Consider the following 13,868-nt stretch of genomic DNA (forward strand, 5'->3'; position numbering starts at 1 on the left):
AGATGTAAAAAATAAATCTGAAAAAAGGAAACTAAAGGGAAATAAGAGATGGGAGGAAAATATTTCACTGTGAACAAAGAAATTAATATAAAAGGACTCTGACTAAAACAAATGCAGGATAAGTAAACTTGTCCTTCTATTTCTGTTTTATAGTATAGACTGACTTTAGTAACCTAAGCATAGGTTTTTTATTTTCTGTCTGTTTGAAAAATTCCTTCAGTCTTATCTACTGTGTCAGGAGGAAAAAATGTTCTAGAATTTCTTCCTGGAGTCATACTTCTACTATGTCCCACAGATGATAAAAACTATTTGTTACAAAGTCTTGCAGGCTAGGTGATGACATACCTGATCGAATACACACATTTACCATGCATATGGTCCCAGTTAAAGGTCCTGCTCTCCATCTGCAGGGGAGGATTATGAAGCAGTGTCTTTCTTTCTTCCTTTCTATCTCCCCTTCCTCTCACAATTTTTCTCTGTCTTGTCAAATAGATAAATATGAAAATCAGAAAAACCAAGCAAACAAAAACCAAATGATTTATATCATGTATAGCTTATACAGAAGAGACGGGTTATGGAAGTATAAGAAAGTTCTCTAATTTTAAATATTTAATATTTGACAAAATTGTAAATACTTCAATTTCTTGCATAAATGTCTTCTCCCTTCTAAAGAAAGTGCTCAGTGTGAAGTATAATTCAGTTGCTGGTTATTTGTAGTCCATTGCTGATAAGAGTACTAAGCAAGCAGATGCAGTAGATAAAAGTACCAAGGGTTGAAATAATGTTTGGAAAGTTTTAAGAGCTTTAATATATTTCTATAGATTCCTAGTAAACAATTTTCTATTAATGTATCCAAAATTATAAGAAAGACATCAGATAGAGATATTATAATATCAGAAAAACAAATACATTTTACTTCATTTATTTTAATTTTAGTTTTTCTTCTTTATTTTACTATTTTAATAGGTCTTTAATGGTTTATACTAGAGTAATTGACACATGATTATAATTTTTCCCTCCCCATGATAGGTGTCTACAAAATTCTCTTACTCCCAAATTAGGTCCACTTCTACCATTACAGAAAAACAAGTGTTAGCAATAACTTATACCAATTTCAACAAAACCTCTGTATGAACTTTTGATATAAACACACACACACACACACTCTTTCAAAATGTACAAGTCTTATGAAATCCAGGTTATAAAAGTAAATTATTTTTTGGTTTATAACTAGTGGATTTAATTAAGTGTTTAATTATGAAGAACCCTTGATCATGTTCTTTAAAATTTGATTCTCTTAATTTTGCTACTTACGTCTGGCAGCTGTTTAATAAATTTTGCCATTATTAGAACACCATCAAATTGCTACTTGAAGACAAGGGTCTCTCTACTTTAACAATGCCTCTATTCCCATAAAGTCCCTTTTATGTTGAGCAGTAGCATATCATCCTACACATTACTTATGCCATCTCAAAGGAATTAACTTTAATCTCTGCCGGTTTATCAAATGAGTTACTTCACATAATCTTATTTTTTTCTCATTCAGGCTTTATTCTGGTTAATACTTAAAAACATGATTATTTGGTGAAATCCAATTTAAGGAAGTCATGTAAATACGTGTCCTGAAAAGGAAAATCTTAGTAAATTTGGAGTTATACTCTCACTTAGAACATGAACTATTTATTCTTGACTTTTTCTTATTAAGTTTCTCAATGTTAAGGGATAATTTATCAATAATACCATCCTCAAAAATTAGGTAAAATGTTGTATTGGTTCATTCTGGACTGGTTTGTGAGATGGTCTGATCCATACATAATAACTTAGACACTTGGTGTTAGAGAAGACAAAAGTTTCTGGTCTGACTGGGTTTGAGTTTCTGGGAGAAATGGGAAGACATGATCCTAAGAATCCAGAAGGTGGGCACTGAAGGCAAACTTATAAGGATGAGTCTAAACTTGACACCAAAATTTCTGCAAAATTTGAAAATCTGTTAGAAATATACTGCAGAATTTCATAGCTCCTGCAGAAATCAGAACCCTCATTTCAAGAAGTTCCCCAATTATTCATTTGCATACTCAAATTTTAGAAATATGCTAGTATAATTTCTTTCTGATGGTCTTACTGCAAGGTATTCCACTGCATAAATAACCCCTCTTCTCCTATTCAAGTTGCCATTCTTTCAGTCAGAATAAGAGATGAGTGATATAAAAGGAATAATGTGAAAATACTTACTAGAAATAATGTAGTGAAGTCTGAGTTTTTAGTGTTTAGTGAAAATGTAATCTTGTAGAAAAGTGTCAGGTCTGAAATGAGAAGCTGATTTATGCTACTTTTTCCTCTTAAGAGATGTGTGGATTTAAGATTTATGAGCTTGGGTTCCTCAGCTTTAAAATGAGAAGCACTAGAAGCATCTTCTCAGATACCAACACAAATGAAAGTTGTTTTGAAATGTGACAAGCCAGTATTCTGCGTATGTTGAGGACTGAGAAGTAATACAGTTCTGGGAGCCACTTGGGGAAAGAAAAGGTAAAATACAGTCTGGCCCAAACAGCTTTTCAATGCAGGGACATTTACCACATTACCTCAGTTAATCTCAGAGTTCCTTTTCAAGGCAGTTTTGATTATTCCCAATTTGTGGACCAGGGAACAGAAACTCAAAGAGATTAGAAGCCTGACCCAGGTCATAACATTAATAAGTAGAAGAGATGGAAATTGAAGCCAGGGTTATCTTATTAAGTTGCTGCACCTTGCAGCCACATGCTGTTTGCTCAACTGCTGTAAAGCCAAAAGCAAACAAAATATCTCTTTACTCAGAAGGAAGCTAAAAAGACTTCCCAGTGAGAGCAGTCCCACATCATCAGCTCTGTTGTGAACTGAAGTCCTGTCTAGTTCAGTTTAAGCACCCTTTAGTGCCATCCTTCAAGTAAGACCTACCAGGCAGTCTGATCACAACCCACATCTCTAGTCTCATCTCTTTTATTACTCCCTTCCTTGCTCTGCTCCAGTCAGGGGAGGTAGTACTTGATAGCACCTTGAAAACAACACTCTTATACACAGTGTCTTTGCACTGCTGTTATTGCTTCTGAAGCTTAGCTCTTTTCCCACATGTCTCCAGGATACTGCCTGCCATTTACCCTCACCTCAGTGGTTCATTCATTAAAGGAACCTACCCAAATAATCTCATCTAAAATATGTTCTCACCCCACAGTATCTCAGTTCTCAGATATTGCTCTTTTGCTTTTGAGCCTTTATCATACTTTGTGATCAGAATATTCACTTTTTTGTTTGCTCTGTCCACACTACCACTTCTGCCCTCACAGAATATATGTTCCTTGAGGCAAGAATTATAATAGCTTTCATCTATTATCAGACCAAATATGGAACAGTTTTTTATGGAGTGAATAAAAGGAAAAGGTTCAAATGAAAGAAGAGAGAAGAAGAAAGTATCTGGAACAGCATGTAGCTTGGATTTGCTTAGTACAATTACTAAAAAAAAAAAAAAAAGTGAAAAACACTTCAAATTACACCTTACACCTAGTAGTTAGAGTTATAACATTTCTATATCAAAAATATATCTTTTTACACAGATTAATTAGATAAATTAAATAGAAATACCATATATCCATAAAAGCAATTAACTCTAACTAAAATTCATTCCCTAAGAGGTGAAGAAATGTTCACATAGAAATTGCACACCTATGTCAACGTCCTCAGTACTATAGCCCCTCCAAGTACAACTCCACCTTTTCATTCAAAGCAGAATGTCTATTTGTTTTCACCCTTATTAATTGTTCTCTTCTTTTTTCTGCATCAGTGGTAAGTTTCCTGCTGTTGGCCTGGGAACAGCTGGTCTTCAGTAGACAGGAATTGCCAGAGTCAAGCGAGAGGGAAAGAGTAACATTAACATTTCAGCAGCCCAATGACAAAAGGTCCTTGTATTGATCTTAGTATATGCCACTTGTAGGAGGCCTCAGATCTCTAGCATTAAACATCTTTGTCTCTCTCTCCTTTTACCTTCCTTTCTCTCTCTCTGTCTCTCTCTCTCTCTCTCTCTCTCACACACACACACACAGAGAGAGAGAGAGAGAGAGAGAAGGAAAGGGAGAGGGAGAGAGAGAAAGATGCTATTTGTTGATAAAGATCTATTGCATTATCATACTATTGTTCAATGAATTAAAATTAAATGTTAAACATTTGGAGGTTTGAATTCAGTCTGGGAATAGTTACTTTCTCAAATTTTTTTCTTTTATGAAGATAAAAATGTTGTGAAGGGAGATTTGAAAACACTGTTACCAAATACTATAGCAGATAAACAGAAAGTCCTTGATCCATGAAATCTTGGATAAGTCTTTAGAATTTTGCTCTAATGAAATCCTTGTCTGGTATAGGATTGTGCAAGAAAGGGTGACTGAAATTCGAGAAGAGAATAAAAGGATGAAACACCTGTGAAAAATATTCCTAGGAAAGGTTTACTATAGAAGTTTCTAGAAGAGTGGGAAAAAATCTAGAAAATAACTAGGACTAAGATAGGTAATGTTAATCAATTAACTCCCACATACAAGTGTTTTTTATATGTGCTCAACACATTTAATGTCTTCATCCACCTTAGGAAATTGGTACCTCTTTCATCCCCATTTATATATGAGAAAATTAAGACAGACAGCAGTAACATGACTTGACAAATGATCACATAATTTATTTAAAGATTACATTTTATTAATTTTATTCTGATGAGACTGAAGTAAAAAGAAATGGGTCAGGAGAGAGAGAGAGAGAGAGAAGAAGAGGAGAGGAGAGGAGAGGAGAAGAGAAGAGAAGAGAAGAGAAGAGAAGAGAAGAGAAGAGAAGAGAAGAGAAGAGAAGAGAAGAGAAGAGAAGAGAAGAGAAGGGGAGAGAGAGACCAGTGGAATTGATCCACCATTCATAACGTTTCTTAACTGCAGGTGGGGTCTGGAGGCTTGAACCTAAATCCTGTCACATGCCAACATACGTGCTCTATCAGGTAATCAAAGAAGTTAGAACTACACTTACGGTTCATTAAAACAGATGGATTGACACAGGTTGGATTCACTTTGAATTAAGAGGGAGGAACAAAATGCTAGAGATGACATCTGAATTTATGTATATCATTGGAGTATTGAACTCTAAAAATGTGGTGACCTTAGAAGATATTTCTTAAACTTTCATTCTAGTTTTATCTACCCCAGCAAAAATTAATCAAACTAAACTAGAGAATAGCTCATAAAAGATAGGCACTAATGACTTCTTTTGTCTTGGTGAAATGCAGTCTCAAACTTTAGTATATAGTTCTTCTATTCCAGTTATATTTAGTTATGTTTGTCTCTTTACCTTGATTTGATGACCAATATACTTCTAGTGATAACAAAGAAATACATTAAAATAGTAAACTATAAAACATGGCTACTTTAATTTACAATCAAGACATTTGGCTAATCAGCATCATTTTTTCCAAGTCTTCTTGCAAGTGAACATCCAATACTATTCTTCATTGGGACACAGAAAAAGAAGAAAAAAGAAATAACATACAAAACATTTGAAAAAGTTCATCCATTTAGATTTAATTAATACATAACTGGTGTCCTCCCAAGTGTGAAAATGCCCTAGCCAACAAATCAAACAGTAAAATGCTATTTGAGCAGACAGATTTATAGAGATGTCTGAACAGTCAAAATTCACTAACTTGCATTGGGCTGTTTCACCCAGAGAACTTCTTAAACACAAGAATACATGTCTGCTCTGAATTCTGACTTCTTTGTAACACTTAGTCATTTTCTCTAGAGGGGGATTCTTGTGCAATGACTTTGACCTGAGGTGGAAATTTCAGCCTAAAAACATGAGTGGGTTAAAGCACCAGAAGACTGTGTTTGTATGCTAGAATTTTTTATTATTATTTATTTTTTTATTTTTTTAGTATGCTAGAATTTTTAAGGACCATCTCACTTGTCTAGTATATTTCTTAGTATTTCCAGCAGGAAAAAAAAAAAAAGAACTTCATGTTAGTGTTTCCTCGAGATACACATATAATGAAGGCTGCAAAGTGAGAGTTGTTTGTTTTTTTTTAGTGTGATATTCATACTACCACAATATCTTTCCATGTATCAGCCCAGGAAAAAACAAATCTCTATTGTAATAATGGAATCAGTTAATCATCACTTTTTTATCTGTACAAAATTTCTTGTGAATGACAAACTTGGAAGAAGAAGAAAATTGGGAAGATTATCATCATTTGAGCAGAACATGACAAGTCTAAATTTTTTGAGGATATGGTCTCATCCCATTTGTCATGTTCCCATTTGTAATAAAATTAAGTGGAACATATTTTATTTTTAATAAAACCTTTTGAAACTATTCTCTTCTCAATTATATTAAAGTCATAATCTGATCTCAGCAGGCACTTTCCTAAGGGAAAAAAAAGTCAGTCAGCTGAGCAACTTCCTCATTTGCTGAGTATATGTAAATGAAAATGCAACAGACTGTAGTATTGCAAGATCTGACCCGCATGACTACAAATCAGGAGCAATATACATAAAGAAATCTTGGAATTTCTACTCTAGCTTCAGCTTTTGATATTCTGATGTTGCCTTGGGTTAGATCAGGAAGCAAAATGGCTCTCCCTGACTTGAGACAGTTCCTTTCCTGCCTTATTTCTGCACCATGATATAAAGCTATTCAGTGGTTTTGGTCAGACTGTTGTAGTTTTGTTTTAGTGTGCTTGGTTTGTTATTTAGTAGTACTAATCTATGACAGGAAAGCCAATATGTAACAGTGTCAAACAGGCAAAGTCCAGAGACTTGTACAGCTCTAACAGAATTCATTTCCTTCTTCCCCTAGCTGTGAATTTTAAAGTTTAAGTCTGCCTCTTGCTCTTCTTTCTCTAAAAGTTTATCAGTTAATTCATTTGCCCCAGTGGATAAAGTCTTGGCTAGAGAAATACATAACAATATTTTCTTCAGTTATGCCAAATATTACAAGTCTATTTGAAGTTTTTGAAGCAGGCACATTGGACTAATATCTTCAAGTTTTATGATTTTTCACACTCATAAAACATAAAAATCATGCTATTTCTGCATGTTTGGTGTCCTTAAAAAAAAAAAAAAACTGTTTGACTCTTTATAGTAAGTTTCCTTCATATGTATTTGTCTCACTTATCACACACACTGGGCTATGGTGAAGTTAACAGAACCACTTATTAAAGTCTACTGAATTCTGTTATAAGGACATTTTTACACAGCAGAGAATTCCTTTCACAAAGTCAACTTATGAAAAGTTGCTGATATGATTTAGAATTCAGTATTTGCTCTGCATTTGGAAAGCCTTCTCCTTTCATGTTTGCATGGAGATCTTTACACAAGTTTACATGCATTGACCTTTCTTGCTTTCAATGAGTGCCAGTTTATAAACCTGAAGCAAGCAGCATATACAAGATTTCACTGACCTTAGTATATTGAAACTTCACATTGGTGAGTGGGGTCGGTAGTTCTGACATGCCTGGGGACGACATTCTCTGATGAGGCTTCTGGAACACAGGTGACAGGATCCTCAGCGATTTGGTTCTGATAGAGCACTTGGCTTTATTTGTTCCTTTTTATCTGCACGGGCTAAGGTTTATTTGCATACCGAGCTATGATTGGATGAACAAACTCCGAGCAAAAAGAAAAGGACACTACTTATTTGTAACACCTAGGGCAGGAAGCCCTTGACTTTAAACTTAAATCCTTAAGAAACCAGTGTTCCAGCACCTAAGCAGCATCTGGAGACAGGCACTATTTGCAGACGAATTAATTTTCAAAGCTGAAACCTGTGATAAGGGTATGAAACACAGCTGCTCTGGCCACTAAGGCCAGTTACCGGTTTTGTTTTGTTTTTTTTTTTGGCTTTTTGTGTTTTGTACACTGCTGTGAAACTTTCTGTTTTCTAACAGAATTGGAATTAGAGAATTTAAGGATTGAAAAAGTCTCAAAGGGCACTTGTTCTCAGGAGAAACTGGGGAGAAGAGAACTTGGACCAGGTGTCCTCAGAACTGGATTTCAGAGAATCAGTCCACCGCCCAGAATAGTCTGGTGGGCACTGTTGGAAAAATAAAAAATGGTCTCTCTAGATAGACCCTTCTTTCAGTGAGCTGTAAATAAAATGATTTTTAAAACACACCTATCTAGTACACGTTTAGTGCTGGCCATTAGATCTACTATGATATCAAAGTTCCAAGTTCCCTATATATGGAGACTGACAAGTCTGCAGAGTTCTTTAGGGAACACAGAAACCATAATGGAATCATGATAACATTCTCTGTAAAAACACATTTAAAATAAAAGTAACCTCTGGTGTTAGAAGTAGGCCTTATTTATCAGTCACCTATACAGGTAGTTATATAGAGCGAATGTGAGCAACACTAACATGGCCTAGTAATTCAAGCTTTTTTCAAATTCAGTGAATGCTTCATTCTGGGAACATTTAAAAAAATAAAATTTTAGCTTCCATTTATGTACAGTATTAGTTTTGTTCTGTATTTCTGGTAAAAGTTGTAAAAAGAAAAGCATCAAAAACTGCAAGTGAATGAAGAAAAATGTTTATTTCCAATGAAAATTGCTAACATCCTCAAGTAAGAATTTAAGCTGGGAAACTAAGTCTAAGCAGTCACCTCCAAATCATGTGCAAGAGCCTACTTTTATTTCCATTCTCACTATGTTCTCCATATTACACACAGAGTAAGTAACATGTTTAGGATCACAGAACTAGCAAGTACAAGTCCATAATAGCAGTTTAGGTTGGTCTGGCTCCCAAGCCAAACTTACTCTTTTTTTAAATTTATTTATAAGATGGAAACACTGACAAAACCATAGGATAAGAGGGGTACAACTCCACACACCATTCCCACCACCAGAACACCATATCCCATCCTCTCCCCGATAGCTTTCCTATTCTTTATCCCTCTGGGAGTATAGAACCAAGGTCACTGTGGCATGCAGAAGGTGGAAGGTCTGGCTTCTGTAATTGCTTCCCTGTTGAGCATGGGCGTTGACAGGTCAATCCATATGCCCAGCCTGTCCCTCTCTTTCCCTAGTGGGGTGAGGTTCTGGGGAATTGAAGCTCCAGAACACATTGGTGGGGTCCTCTGTCCAGGGAAGTCCATTTGGCATCATGTTGGCATCTGGAACCTGGTGGCTTAAAAAAAGAGTTAACATATAGAGCCAAACACATTGTTGACTAATCATGAACCAAAAAGCCTTCTTTTTCTCCTTCTTCTTCTTCTTCTTCTTCTTCTTCTTCTTCTTCTTCTTCTTCTTCTTCTTCTTCTTCTTCTTCTTCTTCTTCTTCGTAGTATTTTATCCTTCACTCTATAAAAGAATTACTGAAACCTTCATACTCTTCAGTTTATTTGTTCATCTAAAATATGATTGGCAAACATTTTTTGTGTGTGTGTGCAAGAACAGTTAAGTTGTTTACTTTTGTGAGCAGGTGATTTCTGTTGCAAACCTACTATGAATGTAAAAGGCTGCAAGCTGTCGACACAATAACGTATATAAATATTTTCCAGTAACAGTTTATTTACAAAGGCTGGGGAGCCAGATCTAGTTCATGTCAGTTATCCATTTACACTCTAAGAAAACAATCCTCAAGCTTCATTCTGCACATCCTTGCTTCCCTTTCCTTCCAGAAGAAAGTTCCAGATAGAGCTTCTCTCAATTTCTTTCTTTTTGGAAAATTGAATTGCCTTTTTCTTTTTAAAAATGTGTTTTGAGTTAAATGCACAATTACACAACAGCTGTTACATAACTTGCAAGATGCTGTCCTGGCCATGCCCAGACAACTGTTTCCATTGCTTTCATTTATTCCACACTTGTTTGTCCATTCAAACACTGGTTTATTTGATGTCCAGCAAGTGAAAACTTCAAACTTCATAATACACTGAGTGTGTTAAGTCCTGATACTTATACACTCATACTTAATCACATTTTATTGAGCAATTATATTAGAAAGATCCCCTTTATATGAAACATACTTGAATGTTGGTAAAAGGAGTCCTTTGGAATACAGGTTACCACACCTGCAGGTTTAATTTCAACAAATATTTGCAATAGATCTGTATGTCAAATATTTAAAGCTTTGTGATCACAGTTTTAGATTCTTCTATCTTGATGTCACTTTGAATTTTAATATGCAATTTACATCAACTATTCCTTTACCTATGTAATTCATGTTTGTTTATTTATTATTGCCACCAGAGTTATCACTGGGGCTCAGAGCCAGCACTGTGAATCGACCACTTCTGACAGCCATTTTTTCCTTTTCTTTTTCCTATCTATTTTATCTAACATGACAGAGGAAAATTGATAGATAATGGGAAGATAGATAATAAAGAGAGATTATAAAGATAGATACCTGTAGACATGCTTAACACATATGAAGCATTTCCCCCTGCATGTAGGAAGCAGGGGCCTAGAACTTGTGTCCTAACTCATGGTGATATGTGCACCAGGTGCACCAGGTTGGCCACATTTTTTCATCTTTTAAAAATGAAACTGCCTACCATGATGCCAAAGAGACTTCAATAGTCAGACAACCCTACCATTGTATCCTGCAGCCCCTCTTCCCCAGAGCCCTGCCCCACTAGAGAAAGAGAGAGACAGGCTGGGAGTATGGATCAACCTGTCAACAACGATGTTCAGTGGGGAGGCAATTTCAAAAGCCAGATCTTCCACCTTCTGCATCCCACAATGACCTTGGGTCCATACTCCCAGAGGATTAAAGAATAGGAAAGCTATTGGGGAGGGGATAAGATATGGAGTTCTGGTGGTGGGAATTGTGTGTGGAGTTGTAGCCTTCTTATCCTATGGTTTTGTCAGTATTTCCTTTTTATAAATAAAAAATTAAAAATAAATAAGTGGAAGCAGAAAAAAAAAAAAGAAACTGCTAGGGACATTCTAGGCTGTACTCTTTTCAGGATCAGTCTTCCTCAATTGGCAGAGTAGGCTGACCCAGCCTCCTTTCAGAGAGTAGAGCAGTTCTGCTTTACAGTTAGGGCAAGGTCCTGGAGAGGTCCACAATGGGGCTTGATGGAAATGACCAGTGACGGGAGAGAGAGGGATCTATTAGACATCTAGGCCCATCGTATTTATGTGGGAATCTAATGATTCTCTGACTAGAGTCCCAGATGATGGGATGGCCCAGTATTGACCAAAAAGGCCATCATTAAGTGAGCCAGTCTCTTGTTCTTACTTAGTTTTTTATAGTCCTTTCTTTATGTGACGAGGTTCAACTTTCTTTCAGTTAGTACATCACTGAGTGTCATTTGTTGAAGCCAAACTGGTTTTGGTTTTATGTGATCTGGCCTCAAGTTGGGGAGAAAATAGCCCTGGGGTTTAAGTCATATCTAAGTTAACCTTGGGTTTTATGGCATTTTACTTGTTTGATTATAATAGAGTTGTCATAAGGCATGATGGGTGATAATTATCCTTTAGTATATATATATTCTTTGCCAGCATATATCTTGGCCAATTGTATACAGCATCTCCTGTAAAACTTATCAAGGGGGTTGAGGGTCAAATGATGGCACACCTGATTAAGCATACACACTACAGTGTGCTAGGACCTGGATTTAAGCCTCTGCTCCCAAATTGCAGGGGAAAAACTTCACAAGTGGTAAAGTTGCAGTTTCCTCCCCCTCCCTACCTCTCTTTCTCCCCCTCCCCTCTCAATTTCTGTCTGTCTCTACCCAATAATAAATACATTACATCAGAAAATATTATCAAGGGGGTAACCCTAATGCTGTTGCAGTCAGAAGAGATTAGGTGTTATCTCTTACTTTCTTTTGTTTATTTAACTGAGAAGATGAAGTGATTGAGGAAAGTGAAGTAGGGGCTAGGAGAGGAGGGTATCTAGGCTTATGTACTAAATATTTGACTAGGCATGTTATAAACTCTTCTTTTTTAAATTTTTATTTATAAAAAGGAAACACTGACAAAAACCATAGGATAAGAGGGGTATAACGTCACACAGTTCCCACCACCAGAACTCCATATCCCATTCTTTCCCCTGATAGGCTTCCTATTCTTTATCCCTCTGGGGGTATGGACCCAGGGTCATTATGGGGTGTAGAAGGTGTAAGGTCTGGCTTCTGTAATTGATTCCCCACTAAACATGGGCATTGGAAGGTCTATCCATACTCCCAGCCTCTCTCTCTTTTTCCATAGTGGGGCAGGGCTATGTGGAAGTGAGTCTCCAGGACACTATGGTGGGGTCATCTGCCCTCAGAAGTCCTGTTGACACCATGCTAGCATCTGGAACCTGGTGGCTGAAAAAAAGAGTTAATATATAAAGCCAAACAAATAGTTGACTAATCATGAACCTAAAGGCTGGAATAGTTCATATGAAGAGTTGGGGGGAGTCTCTGTTTGTAGATAGTAGTTCTATTTTAGTTATATTCCACAGAGCCCATGACTACAATAGTTTTTTTTTTTATTATTTTTAGGTTTTTCAACTTGCTTGCTGAGCTTATTATGTCTAAATCCAATTGGAGCAGATTATTGAGCTTTTTTTACTTTGAGGTATATAGTTTTCCCAAACTTATGGATACATGCATATAATGCCATTTTCTTATGTCCTGGTCTGTGAACTCAGGATCCCATGCTAAATATGAAAATATGAATAGAGGTAGGCCTTAGGTCATATTGATGGGGTAAACAGTTAATGATATTAATATACTTTCTTCATGTGTGGGGGATATCCTCTTTCCCAATCCAACTTTCTAGCCCTTTTCACAAAACTTACACTATCTCCCCACACAATATTTTTAGTCCTCCTGCCTGTTAGCTGTCAAGCCTAGGAAAAAAATTACTAAAGTCATGGGCCCCTTGGAACATACCTAAAATAGATTTCCTAGCTTCTTCCCACATGAAGGCCCCTAGTTTCATTTGTTCTATTCCTACTTTTGGGTTACTGTTTATTAAACAATTTGTTCTTCTTTATAACTTACCATCCTTCAACCATCATTTTGCAGATACTACTAGGATTCCATCCTGACTTTAGTGGGCAGACAATCTCACCAATCTGTCCCAAAGTCTCACTTCTTCAAATAAGAGAAGGTAGAACAAGCTTGTAGCAAAGTGAATGTAATCAAGGCCCCAAAACTAAAGTATTAAGAATTACTTTCTTTTGCTCATTGCAGACCAAACAGCTCTGCAATCTAGATCCACCTTCCAATGTTCATGCCCAGGAGAGAAGCAATACAGAAACTATACTTTCTATCATCTGTACCCCATTAAGAATTTTGGCCCATACTCCCAGAGGAATAAAGAATATGAAAGTTTCCAGTGTAAAGGATGAGGCAGGGAATTATAGTGGTGGGAACTGTATGGAATTACACCCCTGCTATCTTATAATATTGTTAATCATTATTAAATCAGTAATAACACGTGTGTGTGTGTGTGTGTGTGTGTGTGTGTGTGTGTGTGTGTAATGAAACTGACCCAATACCAAATATCCAAACTGTCCTATTGGCTATTTCTTCTAATAACTTTATCATTTAATCTTTCATTCTACAATTTATTTGTAAGAGTGTGTGTGTGTGTGTGTGTGTGTGTGTGTGCGTGTGATGTAACATTATCAGTATGCTAATAGATGGCTTATGCTATCTCAGGAGACCATATTATTAATTTTTTATGAATTTGAGAGCCTGATGATAATACATTAATAACTTGACCTTGACCAAGGACAGAAATTGGAATGGAGTTTGGCAAAGGGTTCAAACCAGGACATTTGTATTTGTTTATACAGCAGCTATTTCAAAATAATACCATTGAGTTAATACTAATAATTTTTGTGAAGATAATCATTCTTCCAAGTTTCAT

At 36.1% G+C, this 13,868-nt stretch overlaps 1 protein-coding gene across 1 annotated transcript in view; it reads right to left on the reverse strand.

The window, feature by feature from the left end:
• Positions 1–7,598, reverse strand: part of LOC103118517 (aldehyde dehydrogenase 1A1) — a 68,316-nt gene extending 60,718 nt beyond the window's left edge. Inside the window, exon 1 of the mRNA XM_060199293.1 lies at positions 7,457–7,598. Coding sequence (XP_060055276.1) covers positions 7,457–7,522 — 66 coding nt within the window. The 5' untranslated portion in view covers positions 7,523–7,598. The remainder of the gene's footprint in view (positions 1–7,456) is intronic.
• Between the last annotated feature and the right edge of the window lie 6,270 nt (positions 7,599–13,868).

The sequence above is a fragment of the Erinaceus europaeus genome, chromosome 10 (assembly GCF_950295315.1).
Source record: "Erinaceus europaeus chromosome 10, mEriEur2.1, whole genome shotgun sequence".
Taxonomy (NCBI): domain Eukaryota; kingdom Metazoa; phylum Chordata; class Mammalia; order Eulipotyphla; family Erinaceidae; genus Erinaceus; species Erinaceus europaeus.